Source organism: Carcharhinus amblyrhynchos, chromosome 34 (assembly GCF_965287045.1).
Source record: "Carcharhinus amblyrhynchos chromosome 34, sCarAmb.v2.hapA, whole genome shotgun sequence".
NCBI classification, from domain to species: Eukaryota; Metazoa; Chordata; class Chondrichthyes; order Carcharhiniformes; family Carcharhinidae; genus Carcharhinus; species Carcharhinus amblyrhynchos.
The window spans coordinates 17,924,193-17,944,786 of NC_137357.1; the positions used below are offsets into that span (position 1 = coordinate 17,924,193).

At 46.0% G+C, this 20,594-nt stretch overlaps 1 protein-coding gene across 13 annotated transcripts in view; it reads right to left on the reverse strand.

The window, feature by feature from the left end:
* aak1b (AP2 associated kinase 1b) overlaps positions 1-20,594 on the reverse strand; it is a 126,077-nt gene that overhangs the window by 42,584 nt on the left and 62,899 nt on the right. For 11 of the 13 annotated variants that reach the window (XM_080217242.1, XM_080217236.1, XM_080217241.1 and 8 more), the window contains exons 11-15: positions 18,270-18,541; positions 12,918-13,118; positions 8,023-8,246; positions 5,971-6,128; positions 194-307 (exon numbers count right to left, since the gene is read on the reverse strand). In XM_080217242.1, coding sequence (XP_080073368.1) covers positions 194-307; positions 5,971-6,128; positions 8,023-8,246; positions 12,918-13,118; positions 18,270-18,541 — 969 coding nt within the window. The remainder of the gene's footprint in view (positions 1-193; positions 308-5,970; positions 6,129-8,022; positions 8,247-12,917; positions 13,119-18,269; positions 18,542-20,594) is intronic. The other 2 variants (XM_080217246.1, XM_080217239.1) reach the window with 1 other exon arrangement.

A 20,594-nucleotide genomic window follows, 5' to 3' on the forward strand; every position in this document is an offset into this window, starting at 1 on the left:
ACATTTCATTTTCTTTTCCACTTCTGTTAGGTCAGATTATCAAAAACTTATTTCCTTCTCTAACATTCACCTGTCTCCCACTTTCGGACAAGGCCTGAAGTCCGCCTAGTGTATCATGAAGGACAGCACACCTCTGGATCTCGAAAGCTACGGTCATGAGGGGACATTGAGGGGATTGGTTTTGTGCACTAACCTGCCGCACTGGCAAAGGGGTCAATTCCAAAAGCATCTGCCTGCGACTGCCCCTGAGCTGATGGAAGTCCCGGTATTAGACTCTCAGTAGATGTGTTGGTCTTCTCAATCTTGCCTGCAAAGTTCAGAAATCATGTTAAGCTTTTGGATCAGAAGCAAAATTGCATCACCAAAACGAGGAAGACTTGCTTGTCAACCCGTGACTCATGTGCCTTCGTTTAACCCATGGTTTAAACGGCTTTAAAATACAGTTTTGAAACACTTATAAGCAGGCTTCCTTAAGTAACAAATCTCTCCTTAAAAGATAAACATTTCAGGCTAAAGATTCTCATGATATCATAAGACCAGAAGGTACAGGAGCAGAATTAGGCCACTTGGCCCACTGAGTCTGCTTCGCCATTCAATCATGGCTGATATGATTCTCATTTCCATTCTCCTGCCTTCTCCCCATAATTTCTGATCCCCTTATTGATTGCGAACTTATCTATCTTTACCTTAAAGACACTGAATGTTCTGGTTTCCACAGCCCTCTGTGGCAATGAGTTGCACAGATGCACCACCGTCTGGCTGAAGAAATTCCTCCTCATCTCAGTTTTAAAGAAGCATCCCTTCAGTCTGAGGTTGTGCCCTCGAGTTCTAATCTCTCCCACTAGTGGAAACATCCTCTCCATGTCCACTCTATCCAGGCCTTTCAGTATTCTGTAAGTTTCAATGAGATTCCCCCAACAGCTTCCTCTTTGTTCTGAGAATTTGTTGAATATCTTGTGATTGTGATAGTCCCGTGCTGTGTGTAGTTTTGGGATTGCTCCGGATCATGACAGTGACAATAATCTCCTCCTCAACGTCAGTAAAACAAAGGAGGTTGTCATCGACTTCAGGAAGTGGAATCGAGGGCATGCCTTCGTCTACATCAATGGGGATAAAGGTCAAATGGTGTTCAGCAACCTGTCCTGGTCCCCTCATGCTGGCGCTATTGTTAAGAAAGCCCACCAATGCCTCTATTTTCTCAGGAGGCTAAGGAAATTTGGCATTTCAGCGATGAATCTCACTGGCTTTTACAGACGGACCATAGAAAGTATTCTTTCTGGTTATGTTACAACTTGGCATGGCTCCTGCTCTGCCCAAAACCACAAGATACGACAAAGAGTTGTGAATGAAGCCCACGCAAACCAGCCTTCCATCCATTGACTCTGTCCACACTTCTCGCTGCTTTGGGAAAGTAGCCAGCATAATCAAGGACCCTATGCACCCCGGACATACGCTCTTCCATCCTTTTCCATTGGAAAGAAGATACAAAAGTCTGAGATCACATCCAAACCGACTCAAAAACAGCTTCTTCCCTGCTGCCATTAGACTTTTGAATGAACCTACCTTTGCATTAAGTTGATCTTTCTCTATACCCTAGCTATGACTGTAGCACTCTCTCCTTCCCCTCTCCCTTACATACGCTATGTTTTGTTTGTATAGCATGCAAGAAACAATACTTTTCACTGTATCTCAATACAATAAATCAAATCAACTTCACCATCCATGCATTGCATAGTCTCAGGACATACTGAGGTCATGAAATAATATCAAGCAAAAATAAAAGGCACAGATCATGATGTTGATTCTGAGTGACTGTCTCATAAGAACATAAGAACATAAGAAATAGGAGCAGGAGTAGGCCATCTAGCCCTTCGAGCCTGCCCCGCCATTCAATAAGATCATGGCTGATCTGTTGTGGCTCAGTTCCACTTTCCCGCCCTCTCCCCATAACCCTTAATCCCCTCTCTTATCAAAAACCCATCAACCCGCTTCTTAAAAATATTTAGCGAGGCAGCCTCCACCACTTCAACGGGCAGAGAATTCCAGAGATTCACCACCCTTTGAGTGAAGAAGTTCCTCCTCAACTCCGTTCTAAACCGCCTCCCCTTTATCTTGAGGCTGTGCCCCCTGGTCCTACTGTCTTTTTTGAGCGGGAAGAGTCTCTCCACCTCTATCCTATCCATCCCATTCATCATCTTATACGTCTCAATGAGATCTCCCCTCATTCTTCTAAACTCTAGCGAGTACAAGCCTAGTTTATTCAGCCTCTCCTCATAGCTCAACCCCCTCAACTCCGGTATCAGCCTAGTAAACCTCCTCTGCACTCCCTCCAGGGCCAAAATATCCTTGCGCAGGTGCGGCGCCCAAAACTGCACACAGTACTCCAGCTGCGGCCTCACCAATGCCCTATACAGCTGCAGCAAGACCTCCCTACTTTTATATTCAATCCCCCTCGCTATGAAGGCCAGCATCCCATTCGCCTTCCTGACCACCTGCTGCACCTGCAAGCTGGGTTTTTGCGACTCATGCACAAGGACCCCGAGGTCCCTCTGCACCGTTGCCTGCTGCAGTTTTTCGCCACGTAAGTAATAGTCCTTCCTACCATTCTTCCTACCAAAGTGGACCACCTCACACTTGCCAACATTAAATTCCATTTGCCATTTCCTGGCCCATTCGCCCAGCCTATCTAGATCCTTCTGCAGACTCTCCACACCCTCCGCACAATTTGCCTTTCCCCCAATCTTGGTGTCATCAGCAAATTTCGACACCCTGCACTCGGTTCCCTCCTCCAGATCATCTATATAAATGGTAAATAGCTGAGGCCCCAGCACCGACCCCTGGGGCACCCCACTAGTCACCAACCGCTCATCTGGCTGGAGAGTCCAGACCATGGATTCAGTCTCCAGACATAAATTCAGCAATTTAGGATTGAACTGAGAAGACATTTCTTCACTCAGAGAACTATGAATCTTCAGAATTCTCCACACGCGCAGGGATGCGGATGCACAGTTCACTGAGTATATTCAAGACTGAGAGAGATGGATTTTCAAACACTATAGAGGGAAATGATGAGAATGATGATCAATTCTGATGTGAAATGGTTCGAGGGACTGCATGGTCAACAACTGCTCCTAATCCTGGTGCCACAGAATCAAGTTTCACACAATGTTTCAAACAATGATCAGAACAAAGGAGAAGGAAAGCAGATTAACTTACAGAGAATCAGTGAAGACAAAAAAAAAGGTTGTAGTGAATGTAGAAAGGAATGGGCTAGTTCAATGCTCCATCACTGGCTCATCTCCAGCCCAGGAATGCAGCACACATTCACCAGGTTTTCCCTTCTGACCTGTCTGAGTATTTCCTCTGTCTCACCAACATGGATCAGCTGTTAAATGCTGCTCTTCGCAATTTCATCTGGCCACCCCCCCACTCTCCAATTTCTTCAAACTTCTACACCTTTGTACTCAGCGTGGCACAGTGATGAGCACTGCTGCCTCATAGCACCAGGAACCAGGTTCGATTTCAGCCTCAGGTGACTGTCTGTGTGGAGTCTGCATGGGTTTCCTCCAGGTGCTCGGGTTTCCTCCCACACTCCAGTGGGTTAGGTGGATTGGCCATGCTGAGTTGACCTTTAGTGTCAGGGTGATTAGCAGGGTAAACACATGAGGTTACTGGGAGAGGGTGAGACATCCTATGTAGGCTTTGCCTCGTTTGCTTCAGTCTACACAAAGACTTCATTTTAAGATATTTCTGTCGATGCAACTAACTTTGCGAACTTGAGTACATTTTAAAACTCAGAAGACAAAAGATTAGCTAAAAGCTGATTGCATTCCTGAAGGATAAACAATGCAAGAAAACAGTTTTTTTTTTAAACAGCAGCTGCAAGAATTCTTTTTCGAAGTTGGTGACAGCCTGCAGAAAACATTTCCAAAAACAAGACAAGGAATGAAATATATTTCGGAACTGTACTCAGGTTTCAAGACTCAGTACATTGAAACTCAGTTTATGATGTGTTATGACTGGACTGGGGTAGGCACACAACACCAGGTTGAAGTCCAACAGGTTTATTTGGTAGCACGAGTTTTCGGAGTACCGCTCCTTCATCAGGTGAGTGCAGGATTTGTTTCAAAACAGAACATGTATAGACACAGACTCAATTACAAGATAATGGTTGGAAAGTGAGTCTGAACAGGTAATCAAGTCTTTATAGGTGAAGTTCCCTTCCTGTCGGGGAACACTTCAGCAACCTCTGATCTTCGATTAAGCGTGCTCCAAGGTGGCCTTCATGACACACAATGCAGACTCACTGAGCAGAAACTGATAGCCATGTTCCGCACACATGAGGACGGCCTCAACTGGGATCTTGAGTTCATGCCACACTGTCTGTAGCCCCCATGACCTACCTGGGCTTGCAAAATCTCACTAACTGTCCTGTCTGGAGACAATACACACCTCTTTAACCTGTGCTTAACCCTCTCTCCACTCACATTGTCTGTACCTGTAAAGACTTGATTACCTGTCAAAGCTTGCATTCCAACCATTATCTTGTAATTGAATCTGTGTCTATGTCGACCCTGTTTGTGAAACAAACTCAGTATCCATGTTCACTTTCTACTTTCTTTTCACTTTTGTCATGTTAGATTTGAGTTCTGTTCAATAAAAGAAAACCATTTTAAAAATCACTACCAGTGCTGTCCCCTTGTCTGTTCAAACAAATGAATGGACCCAACATAGGGCCAAGGTAGGATTGTCATCGGTGCAGGCTCAATGGACTGAATGGTTTCCTTCTGCACTGTAGGGATTCAATGACCCATGTCTCAGAGAACCTTTCCTGTCCAGTGCCCATTGCTGTCCAGCACAGTAACACCCATGGTTTGAGAAGTGTTTGTGCGAGTGCTGAAGAATGAAAAATGAAAGGCTTTCTCGGAGCCAAACTCAGACAGTGTGACTAATACTTTCTGACCAAATGAACCTACTTTCCCAAGCCCATCTCTGATGGCTGCTGTCACACAGTGTGAAAGGTAAACAGCATGTGCATGCTGCAGGGACAGTCTGTGTGCGTCAGGATCCCCAACAGGGGGTCCCGCTCCCACCAGTTGGCACGCCAGGCCACTCAGCAGTCTGTTTCTTCTTCAAATTAAGCTCAATCCTGCAGCACAAAAGTGCTGTGGGGCTCAAATTAACGAAAAAGGCCCAACCGCCGAGTACCAGAGCCTGAAAATCAGTGCAGCGCTCTGATTTAATTAACAAGTCAACAACAGAGACACAAGAACCTCTTGCCCTTTCTGGTTGCTGCTGCATTTCTGGAACAACAGCAACAACACTGGATGAATCTGATAGCCAATCTACACTGCAAAGTAACACCAGTGCTCGGCGCATGCCAGTAACTGGGGTGCTCATTCCACTTGTATTTCCGATACTGTAAAGCGGGACTGCTGTCTGTGTTGGTTTTGTTGTACACCCCTCACACCCAAACTATGACAGAAGCAGATGCAAACTGCAGCATGTCTGTGTGCAGATAAATATTACTGAAGCTTAAACGATTGTTTTGTACACATCAGACCACAGTCTCTGCTAGAATCACTCTAATTCTTGCTCTGATGGATACGGCTCTGACATATTTTCCTTTTGCCTGCCTGAAGATAAAGGTACACTCTTTGCCTGTTGTGTTAAACAAGGACCTCTGTGAGTGCTGAACTAGGTCGTGTGAAATTTCTTTGTCTGCTTTGTGAAACGATGTCAACTCATTTGTTGTGTTTGCAACAAGTTCACTCATGCCAGGTTAAATAGACAAAGTGCTAATATTCAAAGACTGATTTGTTTCCACCAAAGCCCAGCCTCCCCGTGGCCTCTCTCGTGTGGCTCCTTCCCTCTAACCCTCCTTTTAAACTGTTCATTGGCATTTCCCCAGAACAAAACTCGTTTCAAGCTCACCGCGTCGCAGCAGCTGCCTGAGGTTGTTGGACTCACCTTCTTTGAGCTTCTCGAAGTCCTTGTTGAGCAGTTCTTCGGCAGTGAGTTTGGAGAAATTGTCATCGGCGAAGGGATTCCAGGCAGACACATCAGGAGGATTGTAGACGTTCTGCTGAGAGGTCCGCGGAGACCCCGAGGGAGTGGTTGTAGCTGACCTGAGTGGAACAGGTTTAAAGTTAAATGCCCAGTGCACACATGGTGATAAATATGTGGGGTTAGGGGAATAGGCCTGTGTGTCATTATGGTCGGCGTAGACTCGATGGGCTGAATGGCCTTCTTATGCCCTGCAGGGATTTTATGGATTCTACGATAATCGGGAGAGGCGATGGCCTTGTGGTATTATGACTGGACTATTAATCCACAAATTCAGCTCATGTTCTGGGGATCTGGGTTCGAATCCTGTCACGGCAGATGGTGGAATTTGAATTCAATTAAAAAAAAAAATCTGGAATTAAGAATCTACTCATGACAATGAAATCCTTGTTGGAAAACTCATCTGGTTCACTAATGTCCTTTAGGGAAGGAAATCTGCCATCCTTACCTGGTCTGGCGTACATCCAGAGCCACAGCAATGTGGCTGACTCTCACTCAAGTGCCCTCTGAAGTGCCCTCCCTAAGTTGTATCAATTGCTCTCAAGGGCAACCAGGGATGGGTAATAAATGCTGGCCAGCTAATCACACCCATGTCCCACAAATGAACAACAAAAATTTAAAAAGCCCCTCCAGCATATTCATAAACTCAGTCAGGATGACTCTATTGACTTTGCGGGCAAGTGGATCACACCACACAGTGTGGATCAAGCCAGGCAGTTCCAGAGTGGCTTTCTGATCGATATTGCATGTACTGACCTCAGTTGGATCAGCAATGGCCTCAGTATTTGTGATTGAGCCAACACAAATAAAAACATAAACTGTGCTTTCTCAGCTGAAGAGCTACCCATTGACTCTTGGCAGACATTAAACAGAGAATGTATTCAAGAGGCAGCTGGATATAGAATTTGGGGCAAATGGGATCAAAGGTTATAAGGAGAAAGCAGGATCAAACGATTGAGTTGGATGATCAGCCATGATCATGATGAATGGCAGAGCAGGCTCAAAGGGCCAACTGGCCTCCTCCTGCTCTTATCTTATGTTTCTATGAGAATTGGACACTCAACTGCCCAATAGCCTGCCTACCAAAATGCAGCACCACACATTTATCTAAATTAAATTCCAACTGCCATGCGTTAGGCCACTGGACCAATTGATCAAAAATTGATCTCGAATTGAGAATCTGTCGATGACCAGGAAACCATTGTCGATTATCGGAAAAACCCAACTGGTTCACTAATGTCTTTGAGGGAAGCAAATCTGCTGTCCTTACCTGATCTGGCCGACATGTGACTCGAGAGCCACGGCGAAGTGGTTGACCCTTCACTGCCCTCAGGTATCTAGAGATGCCAATAAATGCTGGCCAGCCAGCAATGCCTATGTCCCACGAATGAATACAAAACCCAGAACAGAGCTGCTGGGCTGAGTGGCCTTTTTGTGCACTGTGAAATTCATTTCTTAATGAGACAGGAAGTGGTTGGGTGACATTGTTTAGCACTGCTGCCCCACAGCGCCAGGAACCCAGTTTCGATTCCGGCCTTCAGTGACTGTGTGTGGAGTTTGTCCGTCCTCCCCATATCTGCATGGGTTTCCTCTGGGTGCTCCGGTTTCCTCCAAAGACATACCAGGTAAGGTGCACTGGCCATGCTAAATTGGGCCTTACTGTTCCAGGATGTGTCAGTTAGGGCGATTAGCCATGGTAAATGTGTGTGTGTGTGTGTGTGTGTGTGTATGTGTATATGTGTGGGGTGTGGGTGGTGGGTATGGGGGGTGGGGGGTGGATGGGGAAGGGAGGGAGGAGAGGGGGGTGCTGTTGGGCCTGGATAAGTTACTGTGCAGAGAGTTGGTGCAAACCTAAGAGGCCAAATGGCCCCCCCCATGCAGCGTTGAGATTTCATTTTGGTCACTGTGCTGAACATTCAAATATTGACTAACTTAAAGAAACAGAAGTGAACCTACTTGGATTTGTTTAATCCGGCCTCAGCAGCTGCAGCTGCCAGGAGCTGAGTTGATTTACTGACGGGAACACCAAAGACCGCGCTGTACGTGACGTCACTCAGGATCCTCCTGTGGCCCGAACGCTGGGTCTTCGGGGATGATGGAGGGGTCAGTGACACTGGCACCATTTTTGGAGACTGGTTCGGTGCCACTTGTGATTGCTGCTGCTGTTGTTGAATCTGGTTCTGCAAGAGACATTGACAAAAAAGAAAAAGAGATCAGTGCATTCTGTCACTGGCATCCATTCGCTAAATTAAGTCTGGGTAAAAACTTGTCTTTAGAATCACATTCAGGCACCACAATACTTTTAAAGCTTTCCGTGACCACACATTCTTTCAGGGATATACTACCTATTTATCCAAAATTACTGGTACTTACAACTTGCAAATATTCAACTCCTCCCAAAAAGAAACTTCAATCTTAGTTTCCACACACCCTACTTTATCTTTGATGAGTAAATTAACAGCCTGGAATCCAAAGGGATGTGCACTGTGTCTCCACTGTTTACAATCTGTATCCATGACTTGGAGCAAGCGACTGAATGGATAGGGTGGCAAAATTTGCTGGTGACACAAGAACAGGCAGGAATGCATGGTACCAGAGGACACTGGGGGGCATCTATAAAGTCATTTCCATAGTTTAAGCGAGTGGGCAAAAATGTGAGAGGTGGAATACATTGTGAGAAAAGGTGAGCTTGTCCACTTTGCTCTGAGAGACAATCGCAAAACATTGGTATGCAAGTACAGCAAGGAATGAGGAAAGCTAAAGAATATTATTATTTCTGGTGAGGACGATTGAACACAAAAGTGGAGGGGTTATGCTTCAGTTGGTGAGAGCATGTCTGGAGTACTCCTCATTTGAGGAAAGATACAAGTGCATCACAAACAGTACAGGGAATGTTTTGGAGGCTGTTCCTTGGAATGGGAGGATTGCCTTATGATTCGTCCTGTGGAAGAATCCAGAACTACAGGTCACTATTTGGGATGACATGGCAGCACAGAGGTTAGCATTGCTGTCTCACAGCGCCAGGGACCCGGGTTCGATTCCTGGCTTGGGTCGCTGTCTGTTCAGAGTTCACACATTCTCCCCCTGTCTGCGTGGGTTTCCTCCGGTTTGCTCCCACACTCCAAAATTGCGCAGGTTAGCTGGATTGGCGATGCTAAATTGCCCCTTAGTGTCGGGGAATTAGCTGGGCAAATGCATGGGGGTTATGGGAATAGTGCCTGGGTGGACTTGTGGTCAGTCTAGACTGGATGGGATGATTAGCTCCCTTCTTCACTGGAGGTTCTATGGTTCTGAAAATAAGGGGTCATCACTTAAATATAAAAGGAGAGAATGGGCTTAGTTCAGAGGGTAATGCATCTGTGAAATTCCCTTCATCAAAAGGCAGTGGAAACAGAGTATTTTAATATTTTTAAGACTGAGCGAGACAGACTCTTGTTAACAAGGGGGGGGTGAAAGATTATTGAGGAGAAGGGATAGACAGGATGGTGGAGTTGAAGTTACAGTCAGAGCAGCCATGATCTTATTAAATGGCGGAGCAGGCTCAAGGGGCCAAGCGGCCTTCATCTGCTCCCAATTTGCATGTAGTTTGGCAGAAAGAATGGAAAAATAGTCTGTCGTTTATTTCAATGGAGACTGCAGAATTCTACAGCACAAAAGTGCCCTGGGTGGCCAAGTGAATGAAGAACAGAAATGCAGGTAGTGCAAGCAATTAGGAAGGCAAATGGAATGTTAATGCTCACTGAGAGAGAGTGGAATAAAACACTGGGAAATACTACAACAGCTGCACAGGACACCTGGAGTACTGCGTACAGTTTGGCTTCCTTAATTAGAAAGGATATAAATGCATTAGAAGCAGTTCAGAGAAAGTTCACTTGAATGATTCCTGGGATGAAAGAGCTATCTAATGAGGAAAGGGTAAGCAGCTGAGCTGACACCTATGGGATTTTTGAATGATAAGAGGTGGTCTTACTGAAACAGAGATGATCCATCAGGGACATGAATGCTGAAAGGATCTTTCTCCTGATGGGCAAGTCTACAATTAGGGGACAGAGATCAAATATGGGCAAACTCCCATTTAAGACTTTTAAGAACTAATTTAACATTTCACCAAATCAATTTCCTCTCTTTGGTTGCTATTTTTTGTTTGATTAATTCTTGCATGGTATGCGTATGTTGTTGGCAAGTTCAGCATTTTTGGCCACTCCGCGATCGTCCTTGAGAAGGTGGTGAGGTGCTACCTTCTTGAACCGCTGTAGTCCATGCGATGTTCCGACAGCCATGGTGCTGTTAGGGAGTGTATTCCAGGATTTTGACCCAGCCACAGTGAAGGAACAGGGATGTATTTCTGAGTCAGGATGATGTGTGGCTTGGAGGGGAACTCGCAGATGATCTTTCCCATGTGTCTGCTGCCCTTGTCCTTCTCGGTTGTTGAGCTCACAGCTTTGGAAGGTGCCATCAGAAGAGTTTTGGTAAGTTGCTAGAGTACATCTTGTAGATGGTACATGCTGCTTCCACTGTACGTAGGCTGTGGAGGGAGTAGATGTTGGAAGTGGTGGATCAAATGCCAATCAAGTGGGCTGCTTTGTCTTGGGTGGTGCTGGACTTGAGGGCTGTTGGAGCTGCATTCACCCAGGTAAGTATGGGGGTTTCCATGGCACTCATGGCTTAAATTTTGAAGAGACATGTTTGGGGAGTCAGGTGGTGAGCCACTTGTTGCAGAACTCCCAGTCACTGGAACAGCTCCAGTAGCTGCAGGACTTAAATGGCTGGTCCAATCTGGTTCTGGTTAATGTAACCCCCAGCATGTTGATGGGTGGGGGATTCAACAATGATAAAGTCACTGAACGTCAAGGGAAAATGGTTAGATTCTCTCTTGCTGAATATGTCATTTTATGACAAGTAACGTGTGCCATGCATCTGCCCTGGCCTAAATGCAGTCCAGTGTCCACTGACATTGCCTGCTTCACTCTCTGAGGAGTTGCAAATGGTGCTTAACATTGTTTACCTCTGACCTCATTGTGGAAGGAATGTCACTGATGAATCAGATGAAGACAGTTGGCCCTCAGACACTACCCCGAGGAATGATGTCCTGGGACTGAGTTGGCTGACCTCCAATCACCACAACCATTTTTCTTTGTGACAGATATGATTCCAACCAAATTCCCATTGACTTCAATTTTCACACAGCTTCTTGACACTACCTCTGTTTAAATGCTGCCTTGATGTCAAGGATAGTCATTCTCACCTTCCCTGATGAATTCAGCTCTTTGCTCCAAGGCGTGGTTTAAGGTTGTGGTGAAGTCAGGAGCTGAGCGGTCCTGCTGGGACCCAAGCTGAGAGTGCTATTACTGCCTAAGTGCTGTTTGGCAGCACTGTCGATAAAATCTTCCATCACTTTGCTTGGTTGAGAGGAGGCTGATGGAGCAGTACTTGGCAGATTTGATTTGTTCTTCACTTTGCTGAGGAAGATGGACTATTCAGATGTAAGCAGACTGAACCAGACTGAAAGGACAACCCTCAAGTATCAAAGAATGAAAGAATCCTGACAGTGCAGAAGGAGGTCATTCAGCCCATCAAGTCTGCACTGACCACAATCCCACCCAGGCCCTATTCCTGAAACCCCTTGTATTTATCTTGCGAATCCCCCGACACTAAGGTTAATTTAGCACAGGAATCAACCTAACTCACACATCTTTGGAGTGTGAAGGAAATTAGAGCACCCAAGCAGACACGGGGAGAAGGTGCAAACTCCATACAGACAGTCACCCTTGGTTGGAATTGAACCCAGGTCCCTGGCGCTGTGAGGCAGCAGTGCTAACCACTGTGCCATCATGCGTGCCACCCTCAAATAAAGGGGTGTTTCGCATTGTGCAACTGTGTAGAACAGCATGCTCTGTTAATACTCTGCTCGGATTTGAACTCAGGGTCTCCTGTTTACTAGACATATGCTTCAACCAACTAAGCCATAGGACCTGAGTATGTCGGGCAAAGTTGAAACAAACTTCAATGGTGGTGCAGAGATGTAGCTTTTTTCTCCCCCTCCAAAGCTGCAGATGTCCCTTCAAAGATTTTCTGGATCTCCGTCGACAAGATTGGGGAGGTACAGGGTTCGAGAAAATTGGGTACCATTACGTGTTCTGTGGGATGTAATGGTGTTCCGCAGTTGGGAACTGAGATGGGGTGAAAATAATACATAGAACACGACTGCAGACTGAAAGGACAACCCTCAAGTATCATAGAATTAAAGAATCCCGACAGTGCAGAAGGAGGCCATTCAGCCCATCGAGTCTGCACTGACCACAATCCCACCCAGGCCCTATTCCTGTAACCCCTCATATTTATCTTGCTAATCCCCCTGACACTGAGGTTAATTTAGCACATCCAATCAACCTAACTCGCACATCTTTGGAGTGTGGAGGAAATTAGAGCACCGAGAGGAAACCCAAAAAGACAGGGGGAGAAAGTGCAAACTCCATACAGACGGTGACCCTTGGTTGGAATTGAACCCAGGTCCCTGGCGGCCCTTGACGTTGTACCAAGTTATGTCCGAACCCAAGATCAAGCTATGCCACTCCCTATCATTTTGGTGAATGTAAAATGTAGAATACATTTGAGGAAATTTTAAAGATGGAAGTAAGGACAAACTTTGGTTAATCTATTGAGATAAAAATATATTAATTCAAAATTTCAAACTGGTCCACCATTGCATGTGACTTGGGAGTTGCAGCAGGCTTACTAAGTAAAATCATCTCTCACTCAGTACTTTTTCTGTTGAGAACAAAGATCCTCTGTGTAAATAATAAAGAATGTATGTTCTCTACAAGTTAAAGGATTCATCTGTGAACTCTTACCATTCCCTGTTCCTGAGGTGCTGCTTGTGGTGCTGCGATATGTTGCTGCTGTGGGGGCAATGGTGTGTGCTGGGGGGGTGCTGAGGTCAGCTGTGGCTGGGCAGTGGCAGCGGGCTGGTTCACGTACTGCATCTGCTGTTGCTGGAGATAGTAATTCTGCATCATCTGAGCCTGTTGCATTGCTTGCTGCATGACGTGGTACTGGCACAGACACATGCAAATAAAACAAAAGAGACTCAAAAACAATGATAAAATTAAAAAAAAATTCGAGAAGAACAAGGAGGTGAAACACAAAAGGAAGTGATTAAAAATGAAAGGACGTGGAACAACTCATTTAGCAAGGACTGGATTTTCGCCCTTTCCAAAACATGACTGACCAGTACGCACACAGGGCTCTGCATTATGTATCACATCATATCACACAATGTCACTGAGAAGCTGGATTGCAAAGAGATAAGCACACCTCTGTAGCAAGCAGATCAAGTTCATATTGACTGGAATGACAGCTTGTCTTACAATGCTTCATACCATGTAGTAACGTATTTGGAATGCAGTATGTAATAAAGCCCAGCATTTCCACCTCACCCACAATACAGCCCCAAAACGCTTCACAATGGAATGATTTTGATGTCTGGTCACTATTGTAGTTCATACAGGAGATGTGTCATCCAGTTTGCACACAGCCAGCTCCCACAAATGGCTGTGAGATTACAACTAGATAACCTGAACTGGGGGCATCAATTGAATGGTGAATATTAGCCGGGTCACTGGAGATAACACCCCCGCTCCAGATTGAAATAACATGGTGAGGAGTTTTACCTCCACCTGGGATGACAGACAGAGCTTCAGGTTACTGTCTCTTCAGACCAACAGCATCCCAGATTGTGCTGCACACCCTCAGTGCTGTGTTGAAGGGTCAGCCGAGATATTTGTACTCAAATCCTGAATGAGGCCATAACCTCTGACTTGGTGACTGAGTCAGAGCCCACACGACAGAAATATGGCAACTGTTTAGTGCCACAATAACACCAAGGAAGCTTTAATACCTTCTCTGCACGACTGGGTGAGGGTCTTGTTCAGACAGGAGAAGCAGCATGAAATCTTCCAGGTAAACTTGAACAGGCATACTTGACCTTGTTTTGCCTTCAAAGCTTAACTCCATCACAACTGCACAGTGGTGCCCATTTGGATCATCTGCTCAGCCTCTGACTGCCACCCAAAACTCAGGATCTAGCGCCTCAGGCCCAAGGTTGCTATCAGCTCGTCCAAGATGTCATGTCGGTCACAGGAACACAGGGCTTACGAGCAGGAGTAGGCCACTCGGCCCTTCAAAGCTTGCTTTGCCACTCGATAAGATCACGGCTCATCTGGTGGTGGTCTCAACTCCACTTTCATGTCTGCCGCCCCACCACCATGGCCCACCTGCCAATGCCTAGAGGGACATGGGACTGAGAGACAGAAGTTTGGGTGCAACCAACCTTCTTGCTGGATAGGCGACTGAATGGATGCAAAAACCAGTCCCAATCCATCAGTGAACTGCTGCAAGAAATGCCTTGCAGGAGTTGTGTGTGCACTGAACAGTCGTTCAAATTGAGTTGACAAATTGACAGCGATACCTGAACACTCCACGAAAGAATAAACATGAACCAAATTGGAATATTAAAGACCTGACTGAACGAATAAATCTGAACGCAAACAAAGAAAGTAAATCATAAAGGATGGCTTTCTCCATTTGTTGATGTCAATGTTGAGATTCCTTATCCCTATTTAACACAAGCTTCCTGAAAGAGGGATAAACCTGCTGGATAGAATTACACTGAAAAGGTAAAGCTCCATGTTATAGAGTCATAGAGTTTTAGAGCATGGAAACAGGCCCTTCAACCCAACGTGTTCACGCTGCCCTTTTTTTTTAAACCACTAAGTTAGTCCCAATTGCCCGCTTTGGCCTCATAACCCTCGACACACAACTTACCCACAGAACCGTCTCAATGCTTTTTCAAAGACAAAATGGTACCTGTCTCTAAAAGTTAAAGATAGTTTTGAGATTTCAAATGATTTTGAGCCTGCAGGAACGTTTTACCCTCCTGCACAGGCCATCTTTGTTCACTCTGCCTTCGTGCCAACAGGAGGACACTGCCAAGAGCACCATTTTAACTCAAGTATCAACTTCAACTAATGAAGTCTCAAAACACACAACTGCCTCCTGCCGGGACTCCGTGCCATGTGTGAACCTTCTTGGCTGGTGAAATGTCAACTGAGGACAACACTCTTAATACAAGCTGCAGAATTCACTTGACAACTCCCCCAGGGAAGCTGGAGCAGCTCAGGTCAGGTGAGACATTCTGCCCACTGTTACAAGTTAAGGCACAACCAGCCATCAGTGCAATAGTTTGAAAGGTTTGCCTTGGAATCTGACCCTGACCTTGGCACAGGCACGGGACAGACATTACCAATGGGCTTGCTGCACATCTGCATCAAGTTAGTCTCTATATTAAGGTCAGAACGGTGGCACACTGATGAGCACCACTGCCTCATAGCAACAGAGACCTGGGTTCAATTCCGACCTCCAGTGACCGTGTGGAGTTTGCACATTCTCTCTGTGTCTGTTTGGTTTTCTTCTGGCTGCTCTGGTTTCTTCCCAAGTCCAAAGACGTGCAGGTTAGGTGGATTGGCCATGCTAAATTGCCCCTTGGTGCACTAAGATGTATAGGTTAGATGGTTTTGCCATGGTAAATGTGCTAGGTTTAAGGGATAAGAGCAGGGGAGATGGCCTGGGCAAGATACTCTGCCTGAGAGTCGATGCAGGCTTGAATGCCCAAATGGCTTCTTCTGCACCAGGGGAATTCTATGATCTTGATGGCTGTGGCACCTGGTTTCATTTCTGAGGCTCCCTGTGGTGGTCAAACATGGACGCGTGTCTATCATGATTCTCACAAGTTTCCCATCTTGATTGAATTCATTGATAAGGTGAGAGCAGATAGTTGATCAATGTGGTGCTCATTTTGAAGAGATGGGCCTTCGGAAGGCGTTTGACAAAGGGCAGTACAGAAGTATACGTTGGATGGATTTCGGTCATTCTGATTTGTGGCAAGTGATGGAATGAACACAAAGCTGGTTCAGTCAAAGGAAGAAAATATGGTGGTGGATAGATGTTTTTCAGGGCAGTACTTTGTCACGCTGCTTCCCAAGTCCTTAATTTTTAACAACTTTCATCCAGGTGTGCGGAGTAGCATTATCAAGTCTTTAGATGCTATGGAACTTACCCAAGTAGCATGTAGTAATGCTGACAGTGAAAGGCTTCAGGGTGACAGAGGGGGTCGTGAAACAGGCAGAAGCATGCAGGTAAACTTCAGTGCAGACAAGTTTGAGGGGACAGTGTACAATAAACTGCACTATTTTGAAAATTATAGATGAGCAGAGGGAACTCGGTGCCTTTGTAAATCCTTAAAGACGACAGGAAGATGATTAAAACAACAAACAAGCTGAATCAAAAAGAGAGGAATAGGATATCAAAGCAGATATCATGCACGAACTTCAGAAATGACTAAGGAGGTTTCAACTAGACAATTCCAGGCATCATACGTTTGCGAAGATCTAAAGGCTGAAAAGGGTATGGGGGGGTGCAATGTGCTGGCAGGCTGCACAACTTTAGTTCAGAGGAGAGGTCAGTAAAGTTCACAGTGCTCTGCTCAGGAACAGGGAAGATCAAGATTTAAATCGACGAGTTCGGAGTTGTTGAGGCCTGGAATGCGCCACCAGATGAAAAGTGGTGGAAGCAGAGGCCACACTTCATTTCCAAAGGGATTGACAGGCTTGCAGGTGTGGAATTCAGCAGCATCACTCTTTCAATGGACTAGCATTGCCAAGATGGGCCAAATGGCCTTCTCCTGTGCTGTAAGTTTCTATTGTTCTTCAATCTCAGTTGACATATGCAGTCCACTGAAATCTCCACAGCAGCGGAGTTCATAAATCTCGCAACACTTTCGACAACAAGGTGGTTCTCTCCTACCAGGAATCATGGATGGGTTTTTACGACAACTGACAATGCTTTCGTGGTCTTCATTCGACCTTGAACTCAAGTTTTTTTTAATTCAAATTTCACCATCGGCCGAGGTGGGATTTGAACCCAGGTCCCTAGAACATTACTCTGGATTACTAGTCCAGAGACAATACCACTCAGCCACTGCCTTTCCGAGCGAAAGTTGATGCATACTTCATTATTTTACCAGATTGGCCTAAATACAATAAAACTAATCCCTTGCTTTATTAAACTCTAGGAAACCTGTCCAACTGTTTTTTGTTTATGAACAGTGTGTAAACAGTTTAACACCTACAGAATTAGCAAGTACACTCTTTGAAATTCAAAACCCTGTTGGGACTGGGGAAAATGGGGAGTCACTGAACCCTCTGCGCCTGGCGTTAACAGCTGTTCAATGAGGCCATGACTGATCTGGCTTCCCGGATTCTCCCAGTATCCCTTATCACTCAATATCTACCCTTGAATGCACTCAATGGCTGAGCATCCATAGCCCTCTGGGGAAAAGAATACCTCTAATAACTTCCAAACCTTCAAGTCCTCTCAGTCCAAACAAGCCAAGTCCCAAGTCAGTCTGTGATCTTGATTCCCCAACCAGGGGGAAACACTTTCTCAGTATCTGCCCTGTGAAGCCCTTGCTTCAGTTACATCAGCCCTCACTCTTCTAAATGCCAAGGATTACAAGTCCAAACGACTGAGCCTCTCTTCATTTACAACGCAGAGACTTGATGGGGCCAGGTTGGTTTCCAGCACAATTTAGGCCATAAGATACAGGAGCAGAACTAGGCCATTCGGCCTGTCAAGTTTGCTCCGCCATTCAATCACGGCTGATAGGTTTCTCATCCCCATTCTCCTGCCTTTACCCCATAATCCTTAATCCCCTTACTAATCAAGAACCCATCTGTCGCTGTCTTAGATGTACACAATGCCTTGGCCACCACAGGCTGCTGTGGCAATGAGTTCCACAGATTTACCACTCTCTGGCTGAAGAAATTCCTCCTCATCTCGGTTCTAAAGCCCTTTACTCCGAGGCTGTGCCCTCGGTTCCCAGTCTCTCCTACCAGTGGAAACATTTTCACCACGTCCACGCCATCCTGTGGCAATTTGCGGTCTTTTCCCTACTTAGACAACAGAAAGGAACAACAACCAAAGGAAAGAGCTGCCCTTTTGGACCAGCTTCTGCCAATGTAAGAAGCGAGAGAGAGAGACTGGAGAACTAAAAATACAATTGCTCACACACAACAGTTCATCGCTCGACCATGAACACGAGATTAATTTCCAGTGTGTATTCTGGACACCGCCTCAGGAACACTCACCTGCTGAGCCATCATCTGCTGCTGCTGCTGTTGCTGCTGCAGGAGCTGTGGTTGTTGCACAAAGAGCTGTGGTTGCACGGGTGCTTGCTGTGGGGCAGGTGGAGGCTGCACACCTGCTTGTGGCAGGGGTTGCGCCTGCTTCTGTTGCACCGTTGCTGGGGACTGCTTCTGCTGCAGCACCAGTTGCGGCTGCTGCAACTGAGCTTTGGGCTGCTGCTGAGGCTGCGGCAGGACGGGGGGCTGAGCGTTGTGACCGCTGCCGAGGAGGACACCTGCAGAGAAACGCAGAAAGAGGTTAGGAAAAGATGCAGTGACGGAAATGGCATGCCCTCAGACAAATCAGACTGAAATCTTCACCCGACTTGAATTCCTATTTCAAAAAGGATATCTCAGACAGGTAACTCAGCCGAGAATCACAAAATCAGAGAACTTTCTGTACCATTAAGAACAATGAAGAACAAAGACAATGACAGCACTGGAACAGTCCCTCCAAGCCTGCACTGACCATGCTGCCTGACTGAACTAAAACCCCTACCCTTCCAGGGACCATATCCCTCTATTCCCGTCCTATTCATGTATTTGTCCAGATGCCTCTTAAAAGTCACAACCATATCCACTTCCATTACCTCCCCCAGCAGCGAGTTCCAGGCACTCACTGTGTAAAGGATCTGCCTCGAACATCTCTTTTAAACCTTGCCCCTCGCACCATAAAGCTGTGCCCCCTAGTAATTGACTCTTCCACCTGGGAAAAAGCTTCAGACTATTCACTTTGTCCATGCTTCTCATTATCTTGTAGACTTCTATCAGGTTGCCCCCTCAACCTCCACCGCTCTATTGAGAGCAAGCCAAGTTTCTCCAACCTTGCCAAAACTTTAAAAAGCAAGCAATGAAAGAGGTGTGGGCGGCACGGTGGCACAGTGGTTAGCACTGTTGCCTCGCAGCGCCAGGGACCCCAGTTCGATTCCCAGCCTATGCGAGGTCACTGCCTATGCGGAGTCTGCACGTTCTCCCCTGTGTCTGTGTGGGTTTCCTCCCACAGTCCGAAGATGTATGGGTTAGGTGCATTCGCCATGCTAAATTCTCCCTCAGTGTACCCAAACAGGCGCCAGAGTGTGTTGACTCGGGGATTTTCAGAGCAACTTGTGACACTAATATAAATAAATAAATAAATTCTCAACTATTGACATATTTTCAAGGAGTAAAGCAGGGAAAAAACTGTTTGCTCTGGCACGGAGGTGAATACTTAGCTTAAAATTACCTACAAAAGAACAAGAGGGGAGTTGAGAAGAAATTTCTTCGTACTAAGGATCGTGAAGGTCTGAATACCTTCTCGAGGAGGTGGAAGAAAAGGATTCCACTGGAACTCTCAAAAGACTGGCAGCCATGAACTGGGATCAGTGAAACTTACATGTTTGGGAGAGGGGTGGGGAGAAACTGGGCAGCTCTTTTAAAACGCCTGCATAAGCATAACAGGCCAAATGGACTCCCACTGTCATGCATGATTAATTCAGTTTTTAGACAAGTGCCACTTACACAAGAGGATTATCTCTGAATATGGAATATGGCCAAAGCAGAGACACCTGAACAATCTAAAAGGATTTATTATTGTCACATAGATTGGTCCACAGTGAAAAGTATTGTTTCTTGCGCATTCTCCAAACAAAGCACACTGTTCTTAGAATTATTGAATCCCTACAGTCCAGGAGGCAACCATTTGGCCCATCGAGCCTGCATCGACGATAATCCCCCCCCAGACCCTATCCCCGTAACTCATGTATTTATCCTGCTAATCCCCCTGAAAATATGGGGCAATTTAGCATGGCCAATACATCTAACCTGCATATCTTTGGACTGTGGGAGGAAACAGGAGCACTTGAAGGAAACCCACGCAGACATGAGAACATGCAAACTCGGCACAGTGAAGTCGGAATCGAACCTGCGTCTCTGACGCTGTGCGGCAGCAGTGCTAAACACTATGCCGCCATGCCACCCACTGAGTAGGAAAGGAGAGGGTGCAGAATAGGGCGTTACAGTCATAGCTAGTGTGTAGAGAAAGATTAACTTACAAGGTAATGTAAGGTAGTTCCATTCAAAAGTCTGGTGGCAGCAGAAAGGCAGTTGATCTTGAGTCAGTTGGTATGTGACCTCAGATTTTTGTATCTTTTTCTGACGGAAGGTGGTGGAAGAGAGTATGATTAGAGTGTGTGAGATCCTTGATTATGCTGACTGTCTGCCCAAGGCAGCAGGAAGCATTGACAGAGTCGATGGATGATGTCCCGCTTCCTGACAGCTGAAGGATGTTTTGATCTGCTGCTTTATCACTGC